The sequence below is a fragment of the Thamnophis sirtalis genome, unplaced genomic scaffold, assembly GCF_051295495.1.
Source record: "Thamnophis sirtalis isolate CommonGarterSnake01/CBP01778 unplaced genomic scaffold, rThaSir2_p1.2 scaffold_10, whole genome shotgun sequence".
Lineage (NCBI taxonomy): Eukaryota > Metazoa > Chordata > Lepidosauria > Squamata > Natricidae > Thamnophis > Thamnophis sirtalis.
Genome location: NW_028261390.1, coordinates 72,904,890 through 72,926,205, shown reverse-complemented (window position 1 = coordinate 72,926,205; position 21,316 = coordinate 72,904,890). Strand labels below are relative to the sequence as shown.

The 21,316-nt window shown below is 43.3% G+C and overlaps 1 protein-coding gene across 7 annotated transcripts in view; it reads left to right on the top strand.

Moving 5' to 3' along the window:
* The window catches only part of SLIT2 (slit guidance ligand 2), a 191,386-nt gene that overhangs the window by 131,612 nt on the left and 38,458 nt on the right, over positions 1-21,316 (top strand). For 5 of the 7 annotated variants that reach the window (XM_087724913.1, XM_087724910.1, XM_087724912.1 and 2 more), the window contains exons 10-18: positions 1,196-1,267; positions 2,210-2,281; positions 5,316-5,387; positions 8,023-8,166; positions 8,303-8,466; positions 10,328-10,351; positions 13,683-13,833; positions 18,370-18,444; positions 19,778-19,921. In XM_087724913.1, the coding sequence (XP_087581039.1) occupies positions 1,196-1,267; positions 2,210-2,281; positions 5,316-5,387; positions 8,023-8,166; positions 8,303-8,466; positions 10,328-10,351; positions 13,683-13,833; positions 18,370-18,444; positions 19,778-19,921 (918 nt within the window). The remainder of the gene's footprint in view (positions 1-1,195; positions 1,268-2,209; positions 2,282-5,315; positions 5,388-8,022; positions 8,167-8,302; positions 8,467-10,327; positions 10,352-13,682; positions 13,834-18,369; positions 18,445-19,777; positions 19,922-21,316) is intronic. The other 2 variants (XM_087724911.1, XM_087724914.1) reach the window with 1 other exon arrangement.

Here is a 21,316-nt window from a genome sequence, read left to right as displayed (position 1 = left end):
TTATCGCACAGAAAATATTAATGTTTAGAGAGGCATAACGCAGGTCACGGCTACCATCACCTCAATTTCTTTGAGTGTCAAACCACTGTACCTCAAGAGACCACAATTATTTTAACATAAGAGGCTTTTCAGGAACTGTGGTGGCTCGACTGCTAACAGTAATAGGATATCAAGAAAATATATAAGCAATAATACCATCAGTAATATACAGAGAATGCACAGTTGTTGCAGAAATGGAAACGTTATGTATAACAAAGAAAAATGTATAATAAAATTTGTATGTGTGTGTCGTGTGTGTATGTATACATATGTCTGTGTGTATATATGTGTGGGTGTATATACACACACACACACACATACATGTGTGCAAACAAACAAACAAACAAACAAACAAATAAGAAAGTATTCCAGTATTAAACAACCCCATAGTTTACAATTGCTATGCTGGTTTACAAATTATTTATTTTTGGCACTCTTCTTTCTATCCTTACTTAACAGCCGTTTCTACATTGCAATGAAATAAGGTTAAGATTAGCTTCTTCCTACAAATGTGTCACCGCAGCCTAAATTCAGGGATAGCTTTTGTTTTTCCAAGTTTCTGGCAAGATTTTTAACCTTTCGTTTTTCTGTTTCCCATGAGCTTCTCCAGCACATTTTTATTCATTCACAGTGCAGGGGAAAGTGCTATTGTGAAAACAGACACCGTTTCTATAGCTATGGAAGAAACCCTAGAAACCGTCCAAAATCGATCCTTTTTTATCAACCCCAGGCAATTCTGAAGGGTGGCTAAATGTTCTGTTGTATTACATAGGGCGTATATCTGTGCATTTTGAAAGCTTTTCCCCCCATATGGGAGTGAATCCGATGTTAGCCAAATACAGAGTATGTTTATCTAATATATTTCCTTGTATCTCCTTTCTACAGATGAAACCTAACATGTCTTAGAGTATGCCACAGATGCAAAACAAGATTAGTAACTTAATGAGGGATTATCACTAAATCCTTATATCAAATTGACAGAATATTTTTTCGGCATTGAAAATTAAAAACAATTGCACTTCATTCTCAGGGTGTAACTCGCCCATGTTTTTATACGGTGTTTTTTTCTCATGGACGTGGGCCTCAATTATAATATCTTATTCCCCTGGGATGGGTCTGAGAGCATCCAGTGTTATTTTCCTTCTCTTTTTCTTAGACGACTGGAGCAAAATTCAATCAAGGTCATTCCACCGGCAGCTTTCTCACCCTACAAAAAGCTCAGACGAATGTAAGTGAGAGATGCTTCAGAATTTCCATAAGAAGATTGTGATTTATGCTAAGTCCTTCCTTCCTTCTCTCAATCTTTCTTTCTGCCTTCCTTTCTCTTTCTTTTCTTTCTTTCTTTCTTTCTGCTTTCCCTTCTCTTTCTTTTTCCTTCCTTCCTTCTTTCTTTCTGCTTTCCTTTCTCTTTCTTTTTCCTTCCTTCCTTCTTTCTTTCCTTTCTTTCTTTTTCTTCCTTCTTTTCCTCCCTCTTTCTTTCTTTCTTTCTTTCTGCTTTCCTTTCTCTTTCTTTTTCCTTCCTTCCTTCTTTCTTTCCTTTCTTTCTTTTTCTTCCTTCTTTTCCTCCCTCTTTCTTTCTTTCTTTCTTTCTTTCTTTCTGCCTTCCTTCTTTCTTTTTCTTTCTTTCTGACTCCCTTTCTCTTTCTCTCTCTCCCTCCCTCCCTCTTTCTTTCTTTCTTTATTTATTTATTTCTTACTGCCTTCTTTCTTTCTTTTTCTTTCTTTCTGACTCCCTTTCTCTTTCTCTCCCTCCCTCTTTCTTTCTTTATGCCTTCCTTTCTATTTTTTTCTTTCTTTTTTCTTTCTTCTTTCCCTTTCTTTCTTTCTTTTTCTCTCTCCCTCCCTCGTTCCCTCCCTCCTTTTTCCTTAATGCCTCGCATTATTATTATGATTTAAATATTTTCTTTCTTGATAACACAGGGTACAAAATCATATTTTTAACAATACAAGAAGAACATTAGTTTTCACAATATTTACAATATTTTAATAAATTGCTGTTTATCTTTTATATTCATGGTGAATTTATTGACACTCTTCTCAATCTTGGCCACTTTTAAGAGATGTGGAGTTTGCCTCCCAGCGTTCCCCAGCCAGCAAGATTCCTCAGAGTGGCGAAGGCGGAGAAAGGCTGCCCTGCTTGTGTTAACTGTCATATCTTTTCTCATTTTAGTGATCTGAGCAATAATCAAATCTCAGAGGTCGCCCCAGATGCCTTCCAGAGTCTCCGCTCTCTTAATTCCCTGTAAGTATCCCAGCCGCCTCTCCTAAGGGCTACCTTCCCCTCTGGTTCAATTGAGAGAGATGCTTTTGATGGCTAGGGATTCGAACCGCCGAACTGCCGACCTTTCTGATCAACAAGCTCAGCGTCTTAGCCACTGAGCCACCACGTCCCTCTTTGTGGCCTCTTAATATACTCAAAAGAGCATTTGATGTTTTTAAATCAGCTGCTTAATGAGAATATGCCACAGTGCCTATTTACTCAGACAACCGATGAGAGTAGCAAATGTTTAAGGGAGCCTTTTTTCTTTGGTTTTGAAGGATGGCCCTGGAGCATGTTATGAATGGAGACTATCGTTCAATGCTCCCATTTGCAGCATCCTGCTACGATTACTTTTATTATCATCATCATAATCATCATTTAACCCGTCTTTAAAGCGGCTAAGCCATTGACCTTTGGTTTCAAATGAGATTGCCAGATATTAATAAAGCCGGAGTTTTTGGAAACACGGACTCATCTTGACTGAAGGTCTTTTGGTATATGAAGTTTCAACACTTGTAAAATTTGTTTTTTAAAAACGATGCTACCTAATGAAAATGACCCTACTCTGAGGTGACGACCTAGGAAACTGTAAACTTAATAGCTGAGGATAGATGGACCTTAATTTAAAGATCGGCTTCACCATTTCATACAGCTAGTTTAAATATGTTTAATGCAGGGGTGTCTGGCTGGGGAATTCTGGGAGTTGAAGTCCACAAGTCTTAAAAGTTCCCAAGTTTGGACACCCCTGGTTTAATGTAATGCAATGGTAGAATTCACCCTGTGTGTGTGTGTGTGTGTGTAAAATGCTGCTATACTTTGCAAAGATATATGGGTCCAATATTTTTTCTACAGTTGTTTTCAAAATCTTTGTAATCTTTGGGGTCTGCAATGTTCTTTTAAGATGCAGAAGTGCTGTTTTCTTTTTCTTTTTTTTAAATGTTACTCTTGCCTTAAATCGTCTGCATTATTTTCAATGCCTATCAGCTGCTTTATACTCCTTGACATGTACATTATCCTGAAGCAGGTTTTTTAAAGCGAACGTCCCTGATGTAAGGCCTTTTAGAAACCAGAGTGCAAAAGGGCATTTGCACTCAATTTTCAATAGCATATTTGTTTTCCAGACGGCAGGTATATGTGCACAGAGAAAGCCTTATAGATTTTAGGTTATGCTGGTAAATACAGCTCTGGAGTCTGGTGGGGAACAGGACTTGCAAATCCATTCCCTGTGGGTTTTCTTTTTCTGATGTCTATCTATTTCTTTGATTGTGTTCCTGAGATAAGTAAAAATAGGCACATTCTCTTCTCCCCCCGCCTCCATATTCTGAGTCCCTTCGCAAATAAACCGTAGTACACATTTATCAAACTCCGTTGTGCTCACCAGAGAGCTAGGAAAGGAAATAAAAAAGTGCACTGCTGTAGTTCAGCTAGCTGGTTCCCCCAAATTTTATGCGTCTCAACTTCCATCGCAGTTACCCTTCCATATGTTGCTTGCTTAAAAGCTCAATTAGACCGGAAATGTTCAGGGAGTTTTCAAGCTACTGAAAATTCTAGCCGAGTGTTTCTCAACCTTGGCAACTTGAAGATGTCTGGACTTCAATTCCCAGAATTCCCCAGCCAGCATTCGCTGGCTGGGGAATTCTGGGAGTTGAAGTCCAGACATCTTCAAGTTGCCAAGGTTGAGAAACACTGTTCTAGCCATAGTTCATGTCTGAAACCCAGAGCAGTTGGTTGTTCCACACAAATATTCTTTCCACGACCAAATGAAACCATGTAGCTGTTGGCCATTCCTTCATTCCAATCAGAATAGAGTTGGAAGGGACCTTAGAGGCCTTCTAGTCCAATCCCCTCTGCTCAAGACCCTGTACTGTTTCAGACAGATTACTGTCCACTCTCTTCTTAACTACCTCCAGTGATGAAGCACCTTCCACTTCTGAAGGCAACTTCTGTTCCACTGGTTGATTGTCCTCCCTGTTAGGAAGTTTCTCCTTAGTTCCAGATTGCTTCTCTCCTTGATGAGTTTCCACCCGTTGCTTCTTGTCCTACCCTCAAGTTGACCCCCTCTTCTTTGGGGGCAGCCCCTCAAATACTGGAAGACTACTATCCTGTCTTCCCTGGTCCTTCTTTTCTGTAGACTGGTCGTACCCAAATCCTGCCATTGTTCCTGTGTGCCAATGGTGTAATTTGCGCAGAAACTCTGCAGGAAGCCAAGACACATTGCGATCCCTGGTGTGATGCGCAGTTGATGTGATGCCACTCGTCAAGTACAAGTTGTGCAATCCTGATGTAGGTGGCTATATGAGCCGAGATGGTGCAGTGGTTAGGGTACAGTACTGCAGGCCACTTCAGCTGACTGTTATCTGCAGTTCAGCGGTTCTAATCTCACCGGCTCAGGGTTGACTCAGCCTTCCATCCTTCCGAGGTGGGTAAAATGAGGACCCGGATTGTTGTTGGGGGCAATATGCTGACTCTGTAAACCGCTTAGAGAGGGCTGAAAGCTCTATGAAACGGTATATAAGTCTAACTGCTATTACTATTGCTATATTTTAGCTGGTCATTAAAGCCAGTTGGGTGATTTTGAGCCAGTCATTCTCTCCCAGCCCAATTCCCACTGCAAAGCAATTATTGTGGAGAAAAATAGGACGAGGAAGGGATATTAGGTATGTTTGCTGCCATGAGTTACTTATAAAAAACAGGTGGGATTTTTTTAAAAAAATATAAAAGACAAAAACAAGGCAAACCAATTTTCTTCCTGCAAAGCGTAGCAATTAGAACAATTCAGCGCTAATAACGCGATTTAGATCAGAAGACACCTGTGGAAATAATTAAGAAGAACTAACCAGACCCACCCAAAGCTCCTTATTAAGAGGCTGGCAGTGGAACATTGGCAGATAAACTCAAAAGTATTTTCACGGTCCAACATGAGAACTTTCTTCTACTTTTGCTGAGGGAACACTGTGGTGGGGAAATTTCTAGATGCCCTAATTAACCGTTTTTGTTGCGATTGTTGTCGTCGTAGGGTTCTCTATGGAAACAAAATTACGGAACTTCCCAAGGGACTTTTTGAAGGACTTTTCGCTCTTCAGTTGCTGTGAGTATTTCTTTTGTGAAAACCCAGCTTTATCTGTCCTCCTTGAGAAAGGAGAGTTTGAGGTAGAAGTGGGTTGAACCGGTATGGCTGCTTGCTTTGAGGGGAGAAGTCTCCATCTTTTGAAGTTGAAGGGTTTTTTTTTTTCCCTAACCCTTTCAGTCTCTCCTCTCCTATTCCTGCTCTTCATCAAGATTAAGAAAAAAAAAGACCTTTTTCCCTCTCCTTCAATAGATCTTCCACAGGCCGTTTTGTCTTGCTTTTAAGCACTTGAACACATGGTTGGAGAATACCAATTTTAAGGAAACGTTTTCAGTTCTTTTATGCCGTTTTCTTGGAGTTATGCCTATTAGTCTCCCTGTCTGTCTGTCTCTTCTTCAAGGAAGGTCATTTATTTATTTATTTATTATTATTATTATTATTATTATTATTATTATTATTATTATTATTATTATTATTTAAAATTAGTATGAACATTGCCTTTTTAAATCAGAGTTACAGAGGAAGGGAGGCAAGACTGGATAGATGCAACTTTCATTTGCTTGAAGGATAAGTGACAGAATGTTTATGCCCAGGAATGCGATTTTCCACTTTTTATACAAACCTGCCATCGTTTCCTCGCTGTCTGTCCCTTTTTCCTGACATTCCACATTGACACGGTCATTTTCAACCAATGCTGTAACTCAGAGGTCTTCAAGCGTGGCAACTTTAAGACTTGTGGACTTCAAGTCCAAGAATTCTGGGAGTTGAAGTCCACAAGTCTTAACGTTACCACGTTTGGGGACCCCCCTGCTATAAGCTGATGCCACGAAGCTTGATAGTTACACTGAAATTGAATGATTTAATTGGAATTGAATCAGTTTGAAGAAAGTGGGAGAAAGATGAGGGGTGTGAAACCTCACACACAGGATGTGAGATATGTCACTTCCATATCTTTCTAGTCCAAGAACTTAGAGTAAAATGGATTGCATATACCGTTCTGACAGATTCTGTCTATCTCTTGCTGAGTGCTAGATTCTGCTCAGCTCCTCTAAAGGAATTCCCTCTAAATAGACACACAATGGACCATGTAATTCACAACAGAGAGATCTGTGGTTCCCTACATCTGATTAAGCCCAATGCAGCATAAAACTGGTCACATAGAAGGGAGGGCAAAACATTTGATATCCTGAGCAGGAGAGGTGCTTGTGGACAACAGACAATCTCCAATAACACTGAACAATTGATGAGCAGTATTCTCTTGAGCTGCAGAAGATACACTGGTTTCAAAAGTATCCAGCCTTTGCATGCATGAAAAAGGGAGGGAGGGAGGAAGGACAGACAGACAGACAGAAGAAGGAAGGGCAGATAGGTAGGATGGAAGGAAGGAAAGGAAGGAAGGAAAGGAAGGAAAGGAAGGAAGGAAGGAAAGGAAGGAAGGAAGGAAAGGAAGGAAGGAAAGGAAGGAAAGGAAGGAAGGAAGGAAGGAAGGAAGGAAGGAAGGAAGGAAGGAAGGAAGGAAGGAAAGGAAGGAAGGAAGGAAGGAATAGATAGATCTGGGAATATAAGAAAAATCAGCAGGAGAAAAAACAGAAATACGTGGTTTATTTTGTATTCTCATGCTTTTAAATACTAATTTGGGAACTAACTAACCAATTTTGTTGTATACTTGAAGTACAATGACAATAAAGGCTAGCTCAGTCCCACAGAGTGGGAAAAAGAAAGGTTGAATGATTTAATCGTAATTGTACAAACTTATTAAAATTACTTGCACCAGAGAGGTTATCTTTAAAATACATGTGGTTAGGAAACGGATATTGTTTTCCTTTGTAACAAAATAGGTATATAGGTGTGTAATGCATGTATCCACATTTGTGGGGTGCAGGCAAATAGGGAGACACAGATAAACACGCAGACGTTGTGTTAAGTCTCTATAAAGGAAATGGCACTAAATTTGACCCACCTGGACAGGCGAGATGGCACAGAAGTGGGGAACTGGGGCCCTTTCGTGACTTATGGACTTCAGCTGGTGCCATCTGGAGCCCATTAGTCCATAAAAGGGCCCCAGTTCCCCCAACTCTGTCCTAATAGAATATTTATATGAAAATCATCAAGATCGCCTAATGTTTAGGCTGAAACTAAGAACTGGAGGGGAAAAGTCAACTAGAGTTTGCTAATGCATACTGCTCCTTCACTACACATTGAGAAGACTCAGGTGGATTCTAAAGAAACTTCTTCCCAGGTGGGTAAAACAAGGACTCCGATGGTTGGGGGGGAAAGAGGTTGACTCTGTAAACTGCTTAGAGCAGTGTTTCTCAACCTTGGCAACTTGAAGATGTCCGGACTTCAACTCCCAGAATTCCCCAGCCAGCGAATGCTGGCTGGGGAATTCTAGGAGTTGAAGTCCGGACATCTTCAAGTTGCCAAGGTTGAGAAACACTGGCTTAGAGAAGGCTGTAAAGCACTGTGAAGTGGCATATAGTAACTCCATTCAGGGGTCTTCAAAGTTGGCAGCTTTAAGACTTGTGGACTTCACCTCCATAAGTCTTAAAGTTGCCAGGTTTGAAGACCTCTGGTCCAAGTGCTGTGGCTCCAGCAGTGAAGCGCAAGAAAGCTTAATTTAGCGCCTAATATGTTGCCTTTCTCTCTGGTTTCACAGATTGTTGAACGCGAACAAGATAAACTGCCTGCGAGTGGACGCTTTCCAAGACCTGCATAATCTGAACCTTCTCTCTTTGTACGACAACAAACTTCAGACCATCGCCAAGGGCACTTTCTCTCCCCTGCGAGCGATTCAGACGCTGTACGTATTAGCATTCCACTTTCGGGGCCCCCGAGTAGAGCAGGAAACTTTGGCCAAGGTGGAAAAACAACGGCAACTTTCTTCCCCCACCCCTCCTTAAAAAAAAACAACGTTCTTTTCTTTCTCTCCGTCAAAGGCACTTGGCTCAGAACCCGTTTATTTGTGACTGTCATCTGAAGTGGCTTGCAGATTATCTCCACGCAAACCCCATTGAGACCAGCGGTGCTCGCTGTACCAGCCCACGCCGCTTGGCCAACAAAAGGATCGGGCAGATCAAAAGCAAGAAGTTTCGTTGTTCAGGTAAATTTCTTTCGCTCGCCAGCTACTTTTGCTCCCCTTCCAAAGAAAACTCCCACGCAGCCTCTCTAAAGAGGAGGGAAAGAAAATTGCAGACATCCTTCACAGCAATCCTGTCTGGTGCTTAGCTGAGTTATTCAGCAATCAAAGGAAGTCTGGATTGGAACTGAAATATACGTGGAGTAAGTAGCTCACATCTCCACCTTGGCTAAACACAAAGATGTGTGTGTGTGTGTGTGTGTGTGTGTGTGTGTGTGTGTGTGTGTATGTGTGTATATATATATGTATATATATGTATATATGTGTGTGTGTTTTATTTGTGCTGATAAATAAATAAAGGGAGACTAGTATAGATCTATTTCAAGCTATTTAGCTCTCATCAGCTAGCCATACCCTTACTGGGATTTGAACTAGCTGATGGCTAGCTGATGAGAGCTAAATAGCTTGAAATAGATCTATACTAGTCTCGCTTTATTTATTTATCAGCACAAATAAAAAACACAAATATAACAAAGGCAACAGTAAAAATATTGGGTTTCTGTCGTGATGGACTCTTGTGACGAGCCGATTGACAGATGATGGAAGCAGTTAGCTTCCTCCCATAATTGGGGCTTACCAGGGGTTGTAAAAATCTAATTATATATATATTTCTTGCCACCTTGGTTATTTCTCGCCACCTTGGTTATATATAAATTATATAGAAATTGACTATATAATGCTTTTTAATTTTGTACCAAGTCAGATCATTGGGCTATATTCCTCACAGCATTTTTTCTCCAATCCTGGAGTGCTAGCAAAATCTTTTTTTTTTTTAAAAGCCAGCAATAGACAATTGAAACATACCGTATTTTTCAGAGTATAAGACGCTCCGAAGTATAAGACGCAACCTAGCTTTTGGGGAGGAAAGCAAAGGAAAAATATCTGCCTCCCAGCAATTTGCCTCCTTGCAACAAACAGCAAACAGTACAGAAGATATACACTGTTTGTGGTGTTAACATTTCAGACTATACTCATACAGATGCTGTTAAAATTGATGGGGCTTTCTGGAAATATACGCTATTCTCTGCTATTTAAAAGAAGATACAATAGCACGGGGCCTCTTCAGATCAAGGATTTATTTTAAAAAGCTTCTACGTTTTGTTGAGCTGTCTAGAACAATAATAAAGCAGTCTTTAGAAAATAAGTCTCATAATTTGAACACTCTATAGGCATTTATAGGTATTGACTAACCTCCTTGCAGCAAACAGCCTGATTAGCACAAGGAAAATAATCTGCCTCCCAGCAATTTGCCTCATGGTACAAGCAGCCAGTTTCACTTTCAGTTTCAGTTCCCTCCCGATCATCAGCTGTTTCAGGCTGCAGGGATTGCTGTAGCCTATTGCAGCCCCCGCAAGCCCCATTTTCCCCGTTTGCTGCAAGGAGGTAAATTGCTGGGAGGCAGAGGCCAAAGGGTGGGGGGCAGTGGGTGGGTGGGGTTACATTCGGTGTATAAGACGCACCCAAATTTTAATCCTCTTTTATGGGGGGGAAGGTGCGTCTTATACTCTGAAAAATACGGTATGTCCTTCATATTACAGGGGGAAGCTTATATTATATCATGATAAATTGTGACGTTTGTTTGTTTTTCTAATCTCACTCTATTTCCTCCTTCCTTTCTTCTAAAATCTAACCTGTAGCGTCTGGTGTCCAGCTATTCTGCAGTTAATTCTGGTTTTTTTAAATGGTAAATTCAGGAATAATTTTTCCCCTGGTGGTCACTTTCTGTCGTCCTTACTTAGTCTAATAAATGGATTCTTTGCTTGCTGACATTCCGGTTCCTATTTCTCTCTCTCTCTCTTTCTCTCTCTCTCTCTTTTAAATGTAGCTAAAGAACAGTATTTCATTCCAGGTAGGTTTGGCTGTGCGGTGCAATGAGTTGCAGAGTTGAGTTTGTGCTGCCACACAAGGCAATTTTTGTCTTAACTTCTAAGCACAGCGACGCATGCCTTTTAACCCTAGTAAAAACACCCTTTGGAGCAGGGCTCTCCAACCTTGGCAACTTTAAGACCGGTGGACTTCAACTCCCAGGGTTCCTCAGCTGGCTGGGGGATTCTGGGAGTTGAAGTCCACGAGCCTTTAAGTTGCCACGGTTGGGGAGCCCTGCTTGAGCTGCCTAGATCTCTTTCCAGAATCCGTGGGCTTTGCATGCAGCCCTTGATATCTGGCTCATAGTTTCCTGAAGGGGAACTTGCTAGGATATTTGGTCTTGCTATTCCCTGCTTCCTTTAACACCATTTTCCCTTCAAATCTGAGCTGCTTTAAAATGAAGAATCCTGCTAGGACCCAAGAGATGAGAAAACCCAAAGAATCCTTCCCCGCTTTGCTTTTTTTACGCCCCGAACTCCGTTTTCTGCTTGTCTCGATCGATCCCTTTCTTTTCCCTTTGACTTTGGTTCCCTCTGCTTGCAAAATCACAAGAGTGCCAAGCCAAAATTTGTGGGGGATTTTTTTTCTCTTTGCACAAGGATCCACAGATTATCCACCGGTAACGTGCCACTATTTTTACACCACTTTTATTCTCCTTGCACATGCCACACACACCAACCGCATTGGCCATTGCTCTTTGACCCATGCTTCCATTTTAATTATTTATTTTGTTTAGCTGATCTTTATTCCAATGTCTTCCTGATGGTTCAAGGGAGGAATTAAAGGATCTGTTGTGGTCTGTGGGTGGCCTGCGGAGCTGGCAGCAGAGTCGGGCGGTGAGGAGGTTTGGGGAAAACATGGGCCAGTCCTGGAGTCTGGGGAAAGGCTCGGAGAAGGACTCTGCATTGGAGACAGAGAGGGGGCCAAGGCCATCTGGCCGTTATGTGCTGCCTTCAGAGCCTCCAGAGCCGGACATCAGTGAGGCAGAAGAACAAGGGGGAGCCTGTTCCCAGTGCGCACATGTGCAGAGCTGCCAGAACGCAAGAATAGTTAAGACAAAAGGGGTGACTCAAGAGTAAGGTGTGGAGATGAATGGCCGCTCCCATAAGACATAAAGAAGGAGCAAACGGACATGAGACTTTGCAGGAAGCAACTTGGTTCATGCTGGTCGGTTTAAATTCTGAAGCTCCGTTTTGACTCTGTGCTCCGTTTGGCCTTGGCAAGATAATTGCCAATTAGGTCTCTGACAGCGTTTCAAGGGAGATAAAGGTGGGGTGCTTATCAGCCTTATTCCGAAAGACTTTGGCAGACTTCTGCCGGACTCTTTACAAACTATTTGTGACTCATTACGGGCTGTGAATGAACATAATTCACAGCCGTTGAAATAAAAAGAGGGTTTTGGGGAGTAAGCGTGTGATTTTTACTATCTCAGGAAGCCGAGGTCAGGAGAGGATTGCTCTCTTACATCGCAGGATCCTGATAGGTGAAAAATAATGGCGAATCTTTTGACTCAAATACAAACGCATGGCCTGCCAGCAAAAAAATAAATAGAATTATTTGATGTGATAGCCGGAATAAAGTCTGGCCTCCTGCTTTCTTTGAAGAAGGACCATTGGGATCTCTGCTGGAGGGAAATGCTTTTACAGAAATAAAAAGGCCTTTTATTGTAGAGACTTCCGGTTTAAAAAAAAAAACCAGAGAAGTGAAATGACTATTTTCATTTTAAAAATCTTATCAAACACCTGGCACAGCTGGCCGGGGAATTCTGGGAGTTGAAGTCCACGAAGCTTAGGGTTGCTAAAGTTACTAAACCCTCATCTTTGGAAACCGCACCTTAAGTCTTGCAAAAGTCACCCGGGATCCCCTTGAGGCGAAATCGTGAGCGCCATAAAAAAAAAGAATGAATATATAAAAAGCTAAAAGGTGGTTTTGCTGTCTGGGTCGCTGGAACGGCCACGCTCTCCTATGGGGCCGCCATCTTGTTTTTCGGTTCTGTGCATGCGCAGAACAATCGCAATTGCTCACATTTAATTTTGTTTAACGTTTTGCACATGCACCGACCCATTTTTGTGCAAATGTGCACATGCATGTTCCTTGAAGGCAACTTGTTCCCCAAAGCCTAGGTGAGATCAAGCATATCGGCTCCTTCTGTCTCCCGGGAGGCTTTTGCTCTGTCCCCAGAGTCTCCGTCCCTCCGTCTCTCTTCCTCCCTTGTCTGTCTTTTCTTCTTCTTCCTCTTTCCAGGCATTCGCCACTGGGGCTGTAAGTGCAGAAGGGGGAGAGTGTGGATGGTGCCACCTGCTCCTCGGATCAGAAGCACCTTCCCTTTTGAGTCTCAGCCTCCTCTTCACTTCCGGTCCAGGAAGAGCTCGCAACCCTCCCTTGTTTTTCTCTCCTCCTCCCCCCATCAACCGACCTTCAGATCTTTTCTAGATGTTTGTTTGACGTGTACGTGTCTTACTTAACGACGAAGGGTGAACGGACCTCCTCCTGCACGCCTGTGTTGCTCTCCTTTCAGATTCAGGGATGTGACCGTCACGGTGGAAGTCCTCTCTCCGGAGAATCTCCATGGCCACCTTCCGAGGTTCCTCCTCCCTGCCGCCTTCTCCTGTCCCTGCCCCTCTTTCCCCCCTCCGCCCCTTGCCTCTTCTCCTTGTCCCGGTGGATGAAGTGTGATTAAGTGGGCGAGATTTTCTGTTGTGCTTGATCTAACCATGTGGTTGTGAGGTATGCGTAAAACATGGTTCTGTCAAGCACCATGGAACGTCACGCAGCTTTCTACAGCATGAGAAGCTGCTGAGGTTTAAATCTGGATTATGTAGTCCCAAAAAAATAAAAAATAAAAACAATAAAACCAAACGGACAGAGCAAGGCAGGGCGGTTAAACTGCATTGTTGAGGGGGGGGGCATAAAAACGGGGTAGCCTCAGCAAAGGGGGGGGGAGTGGAAAAAAATGGGTGCAACCATCTAAAACCGGGGTTAAAACGAGAAAAAACCACGTTGAGCCCAAAACGGAAGTTGTTGAATAGATTGGCTGACAGCTTAATCAGCAGAAACGGCGGCTGTGAAAAGCTCCAGTTAATGTTAACCCGCGTGGGGTCCCTCCCCCCCCCCTCCGGCAAATTTCAAGCTTTCTAAAATTTAACCCTCGCTTAAGCCTCACTGTTCTTCACGATCACAAAACCCTTTTCGCCTCGGTTGCAAGATCGGCTTCATTTTCTCTTCTTCCTCTTCTTCTTCTTCTACCAGACGTTGGGAAAAAACCACCTCCGGGGACTTAAGCGCATGTGCTTTATGCTTTCTTTCGCCCGCAGGCACAGAGGACTACAGATCCAAGCTGAGCGGCGACTGCTTTGCGGACTTAGCCTGCCCTGAAAAATGCCGCTGCGAAGGAACGACGGTTGATTGCTCCAATCAGAAGCTGAACCGGATCCCCGAGCACATCCCGCAGTACACCGCAGAACTGTAAGTCCCGCCTTGCGCCGTCCTTGACTTGGGGTGGTTTTCATCGTCCTTACAGTTAGAATATCAGAGCGTGGAGGAGTCAGGCTGGCTCTAAGCCTAGGATGGGGAAGCTGTGGCACCTATGCCAACGGTGGCACGCAGAGCCCTCTTCTCTGGGCACGTGCGCCATCGCCAGCTGCTCTTCTGGTTTACACAGCGCACACCAGCTGGTCTTTGCGGATGCCAGCGTGACGGAAAACAACTTAAAAAAACGGCCAAAAACCAGGCCGTTTTTCCAGGCCGTTTCTGGGAAAAAACAGCTTGAAAAGAGCCCAAAAACCAGAGAAAAACTAGGCATGGGCCAATTTGGGCACTCGATATAGCAATAGCAATAGCAGGTGACTTATATACCGCTTCATAGGGCTTTCAGGCCTCTCTAAGCGGTTTACAGAGAGTCAGCATATGGCCCCCACAATCTGGGTCCTCATTTTACCCACCTCGGAAGGATGGAAGGCTGAGTCAACCCTGAGCCGGTGAGATTTGAACCGCTGACCTGCTGATCTAGCAGTAGCCTGCAGTGCTGCATTTAACCACTGCGCCACCTTGGCTCTTGACTCGATCCCAAAAAGGTTCTCCATCCCTGCTCTTAAGGCAAACTTGCAATTGGATTCAGTTCTCCTGAGTCGACATGGCTGGAAATGTCCTCCTTTGGACGAAAGGTTCACTAAAACCGTCTTCTGCCTTGAACCAGTTTCTGCCATCTATGTTCCTTTATAGCAATAGCAGTTAGACTTAAATACCGCTTCCTAGGGCTTTCAGCCCTCTCTAAGCGGTTTACAGAGTCAGCATATCGCCCCCAACAATCCGGGTCCTCATTTCACCCACCTTGGAAGGATGGAAGGCTGAGTCAACCTTGAGCCGGTGAGATTAGAACTGCCGAACTGCAGATAGCAGTCAGCTGAAGTGGCCTGCAGTACTGCACCCTAACCACTGCGCCACCTCGGCTCTTATTTCGAGAGTTCCGTGCAGTGAGTGGATGCAGCCATCTTTACATCAATGCTCCTGTCTGTAACCTTTAACTGGGCAAAATGGAGCCTCGTGGGGCAACGGGTTTGGTGCCCCAAAGGGACTAACTTAAGGGGTGCATCTAAATGACTTTCAGGGGATTGAAATCTGGCAGGTTCCTGGTTGCTTCAGTGTTGCCAGACTTCTCCCTGGAGGCTCAGTAGACCTTCGGTAGGCCTCACCCGAGTCTTCTAACATCTGGCTCAACTAAACCGCTGCCAGAGAGCGTTCAGCCCTAGTCAAACCATCAGCAACTGGGAAACCATTCCTAGTCCCACTGGTTTTTGCTGTGGGCCACTGTTTCTCTGCTTCGTCTCAACCCAACAGGCGGGGAGGGTGAGGGCAGGCACTACTGCCAGTTGTGCATGCGCAGTGATATTCAAGTTGTTCTGCGCATGCGCAGAACTGAAAAACAAGATGGCGGTGCCTAAGGCACTACCCAGAGAACTGGTTCGGGGCCGTGGCAGGCCTGGGTCGCTGCCGGTTCCAGCAACAAAGGCCGTCAAACCATTCCCGGTTTGGCTGAGCTGGTCCAAATAGGTAGGAACCCACCACTTCCAACTGGTCACAGGTCATCTAGTTCAGTGTTTCTCAACCTTGGCAACTTGAAGATGTCCGGACTTCAACTCCCAGAATTCCCCAGCCAGCATTCGCTGGCTGGGGAATTCTGGGAGTTGAAGTCCGGACATCTTCAAGTTGCCAAGGTTGAGAAACACTGATCTAGTTGATATTACAAGTATATTATTAGTAGCTTCCGCACATCCTCATAATTATTTTATCCATGAACGCTTTAATATTATTATGAGACCTGCCACCATTTTTATTGTTGGCAATATTGTTAACATTTGTTTTGGAAGCAAGCAGCTCGGTGCTTCGGGCCGTATCAATCTGTGAGCCGCAGTTCCCCATGCTTGTTACGACACAAACGACAAACTGAAGCCTTTCCAATTATATACTCTGCTGTGCTTCACAGCTGGAAAGGAGCGGAGAACAGAAACAACAACCCCCCCGGGGAAGGCTTGCTAACGGAGGAGTTTTCCTAGGCAAGGAGGGGGACCGATTTAGCCACAGGCACAAGGACACTCGCTTCCAGGAGGCTTCGCTTAAGTATTTACTTGTTAATTCAACCCATGTTTCTCGTGGGTTGCTGCCAAAATTTGTACTGAACTGCGTTAGGGACGAGACAAACTGTAGCGGATAAGACTCAAAACCATGTCATTGAAAGGGAAATGGGACGGCAGAGCCGTCAGGCCCAGCAAAAGAATCTCTTTGGAGTGTTGTGGCCTGCCAGTGGCCAGCGGAGCTGGAAGCAGATTCGGACAGTGGGGAGGTTGGGGAGGAAGATGGGCCAGTCCTGGAGTCTGGGGAAAGGCTCTGAGGAGGACTCTGTGTCGGAGGCAGAGAGGGGGCCAGGAACGTCTGACAGTTATCAGCTGCCTTCGGAGTTGGAGATCAGTGAGGCAGAAGAACAGTGTGAGCCTGTTCCCAGTGCGTGCATGCGCAGAGCTACCAGAAGGCAAGAGTAGTTAAGACAAAAGGGGCAACTTGGGAGTAAGGATTGGAGATGATTGGCCCCTCCCATAAGACATAAAAGAGGAGCAAACAGATGTGAGTCTTTGCAGGAAACAACTTTTTTTCATTTTGGTCGGTTTAAACTCTGAGAACCTCCCTTTGACTCTGTGCTTCGTTTGACCTTGCAAACCTAATTGGCAATTAGGTCTCTGGCAGCGTTTCAAGGGAGATAAAGGTGGGCGCTTATCTGCCTTACCCTGAAAGACTTTGGCAACTCGCGCAGACATCTGTCGGACTCTTCACAGACTGTTTGTGAATCATTACGGGCTGTGAATGACCATAATTCTCAGGCGTCTAAATAAAAGAGGGTTTGGGGGACTAAGAGTGTGATTCATGCTTTATCAGGAAGCCAAGGTCAGAACATGGAGCTACAACTGGCCTATAATTTAAATAATAAATAATAAAAAAATATAAATGTCAAATAATAAGGACTCAGATTATAGCAATAGCAATAGCAGTTAGACTTATATACCGCTTCATAGGGCTTTCAGCCCTCTCTAAGCGGTTTACAGAGCCAGCTTATTGCCCCCAACAACAATCCGGGTCCTCATTTTACCCACCTCGGAAGGACAGAAGGCTGAGTCAACCCTGAGCCGGTGAGATTTGAACAGCTGAACTGCAGTCAGCTGAAGTAGCCTGCAGTGCTGCATTTAACCACTGCGCCACCTCGGCTCTAGCCCATTGTCACAGGATCAAAATTCAAAAGCTTAGCAACTGACTCATATTTATGACGGTCGTAATATCCCAGGGTGGGTCACATGATCCCTTTTTGTGACCTTTTGACAAGCAAAGTCCATGTGGAAGCCAGATTCACTTAACAACTTAACAACTGCAGCGATTCAGGAAGGTCGTAAACTGGGACAAAACTCACTTAACAAATGTCTCACGTAGCAGCAGAAATTTTCCGCTCAATTGTGGCCGTAAGTCAAGGACCGTCTCTACAGATGAAAAGGCTACCTACACACACAACACAACTTTTTCATGCCAGTGCACACATATCATAGCTTTCATTGGATATCCCGAAACCAGCTGTTGTCTATGTGTGCTATCATTTATGAAGCGTTGGAGAATGTAGGTAACGAAAAGGCATCTTCACAGGACAGGAATAGCAGTAGACTTATATACCGCTTCATAGGGCTTTCAGCCCTCTCTAAGCGGTTTACAGAGAGTCAGCATATTGCCCCCAACAATCTGGGTCCTCATTTTACCCACCTCGGAAGGATGGAAGGCTGAGTCAACCCTGAGCCGGTGAGATTTGAACCGCTGAACTGCTGATCTAGCAGTAGCCTGCAGTGCTGCATTTAACCACTGCGCCACCTCGGCTCTTAGGAAGGGAGGTGAGCAGAAACTTTGTGTAACGTCCGGTTGAGTCGACCTGTCAATTATTTTGGGAAAGGACAGTAATAACTCGTGACCTGAGAACAGACACATCTTCTTCAATTGGAGGGATAGGCACTCCAACCCACTTATTCAAATCATATGGAATCTGTTTGCCTTGGGGAGATTCATTAAGCAGGGTTTTTCATTAACATCTGAAGTTTGTTTAAATTACGAATTTTTGTAATCCAGCCAATAAGTTTTGCTTATTGCACAAATGTAAACCCAGATAAGGAAATCCATAAATAACTGTAAACATAACCTGCTTAGTGTCTTGATTTCTGCATCTCTCGCAGTGAATGCCTGTCTTATTGTTTCTAACCGTTATATGATATTCGTTTTTGAGATAATAAAACCACGATGCTTTACTGCTCCCAGCTGCCGTATGAAAATCTGCAGTCAGTCGATGTCTGCTTATTTTCACCAGGTGGTCAAATTTTTTTTTCCCCGTCTCAAAATTTGACAGCGTGTTATTAATTGCTGCTTTTGCACAGATTTACTAAAGACATGAACATACATATTTATTATGGTTTCCATTTACAGGAGACTCAATAACAATGAATTTACAGTGCTGGAAGCCACAGGGATCTTTAAGAAACTTCCCCAGCTGCGTAAAATGTGAGTAAAATTGATCAGCCTCTCCTGGTGTAAGTGGAATCCTTCACTTTGTAAAAATAAAAAAGAACAGCCTAAGGGGAGAGTAAGGCAGCTGAGACAACTCACCTGTGATATTTATCACACAGAACATCCTCAAAGGTCAACTCATCATAATCTGAATGCCTTCAAATAGGTTGCATCTATAAATTCCAGATAGTGAATAGAATAGAATAGGATAGAATAGAATAGAATATAGAAAGAGTAGAGTAGAGTAGCATATAATATGAAAAGAATAGAATAGAATAGAATAGAATGTGGAAAGAGTAGAATAGAATAGAATAGAATAGAATAGAATGTGGAAAGAGTAGAGTAGAATAGAATAGAATAGAATAGAATGTGGAAAGAGTAGAGTAGAATAGAATAGAATAGAATGTGGAAAGAGTAGAGTAGAATAGAATAGAATAGAATAGACTATGGAAAGAATAGAGTAGAGTAGAGTAGAGTAGAGTAGAATAGAATAGAATAGAATAGAATAATATAGAATAGAATATGGAAAGAGTAGAATAGAATGGAATGGAATGGAATAGAATAGAATATTGTGGTCTCATGCAGAATTAATTGTATATATAATGCACAGTATAGTTATCTATATAGTTAGTAAATATGTTAATGTGAGTGACATTGATATGGAAACGCTGTAATGATTGCAACTTCATGTTGTTTTTTAATGTTGAAATATATTTAATAAAGCTTTTACATTTTTTTAAAAAAAAGATGAGTTTAGAAAGCCATTTTTCAATCTTTAATACATTTGGATGGCAAAGATCGATGATCAGCTCTTAAAAGTCCTACAGCTGCATTTTTTGAAGCTTGTTACCGCTCTCTTGGCTTCTACATGGTTCTATTGCAATAGAAATTGGTGTGGCTAATTAATTTTTTTAGCAGGCTGGAAAAGAATTCTAGCTATGAACGTGGGAACCAATTTATAAGATTGTGTATAAACGCAACGTGTATTCGTTGGCCTTATTCTACCTTGATAAAAAATTTAGCGTACATTCAAGCGTGCAGAGAATGATATTTATTGCAGGTCAAATACTTTTGAGATTAAGCCGGCGCTTAATGAATATTTTCAAAGTTCTTGAAATTGATTCTTGTGATTAGATGATGAGAGTATTTTAGAAATAATTTTTCTTCCCCTTTTCTGGAACGATGGTCTCTGGCTGATGGGAATGCAAAGCCTTCCTTACTGTTCCCTCTTGAAATCAATGTAAAAAAACAAACAGAAAAAGCTCACTTCTAGAAATGGTTTATCTAAAAGGATATTTGTATTTTCTTGATTGTGAACACGCGATAGAAACCTAAGCAATAACAAGATCACTGATATTGAAGAAGGCGTATTTGAAGGAGCTGCTGCAGTCAATGAACTTTTGCTGACAAGTAACCGGCTGGAAAATGTACGGCACAAAATGTTGACAGGGCTGGAAAGTCTCAAGACACTGTAAGTTTGCAACCCCCACTCCCCGCTCCTTATTCTTTGCATTTAAACGGAGATTCTCCATCATCCAGGTCAGGGACGCCCCAAAGGTGCTTTTTCCAAAGACAACTGGACTGTCTTCGTTTTTCCTTGAAGATGTTTTGCTTCTGAGCCAAGAAGCTTCTTTAGCTCTTCTGGATGGTGAGGAAATTCATAAATCCATCCATTCTCCATCATTCAGTCAGAGCTAAAGAAGCGTCTTGGATGAGGAGGGAAACATCTGGCAGCAGAGTCGGAGAGTGAGGAGGTTGGGGAGGAAGAGGGGCCAGTCCTGGGGGGCTGAAGGAAGCTCAGAGGAGGGCTCTGCATCAGAGGTAGAGAGGGAGCTAGACAGCAGTGAGGCAGAGGAACAGCTGGAGCCTGTTCCCAGTGTGCTCATGCGCAGAGCTGCCAGAAGACAAGAACAACTAAGAAAGCAGGGTCGACTTGGGAGTAAAGCCCCACCTTGGAGGTGATTGGCCCCTCCCATAGGAAACAAAAGAGGAGCGAATGGGGAGGGGGCTTCTGCAGGAAACAATTTGTTCATTCGGTTGTTTCAAGAGTGGAAAGTTCTGTTTGTGACTATAAGAGACTCTGTGCCAAATGTTGCTTTGCCCTGTGTCTGGAAACTAATTATCTGGCAGCTCTCCAAGCGAGATAAGGTTCGTGTTGATGAATATTCCTCTGAAAGACTGTTTGCTAAGCCTGGCTGACTGTGAATGAAAGGAATTCACAGTCGTGTAAATAAAAGGGGTTTTGCAGGGACCAAAACTCCGCTTCATGCTTTTTATGGAAGGTTCTGGGTCAGAACAAATATAAAATATCCTGTTCCAGAAACAGAATGTTTATTTTCTGAGCCACACGGATTGAGCTGGTCCCGCCCGAATATTGAATGTATGGTGTTGATTTTATTATATGTTGTCGTCTTAATGTTGTATTCCCCCTCCCTTGGTTTTCTGTGAGCCGCCCTGAGTCCCCTCAGGGAAAAGGGCGGCCTACAAATGTTAATAAAACCTACAAAACCTACAAACCTACAATGGTTTTTGAGAAGGTCTTCTCTGGGCCTGAAGCCGTTTGTGACGATCCAAAAGCATCCTTCCAGTTGGGTCATCCCAAGCACCATGGGACATGATGAACCAACCCCTAACCCCCAGAACGGCCATGTTGGTGTGGCCCAAAGTAGACATGGAATGGCTCAGGTGTTCTGGCCCAGGCTTCCCAAAAGCACGAAGACAACTCCTCTATAAATAAAACCCATTTTATTCAGTTTAAAGTGAATTCCTTTCCAGCAAAGTTCTGGCCAACCGTCTTTCAAGAGATTTCACAACTACAGGCCTTTATCAGGCTTGGAGAGCTGCCAGGCTGATATCTTCCAATCAC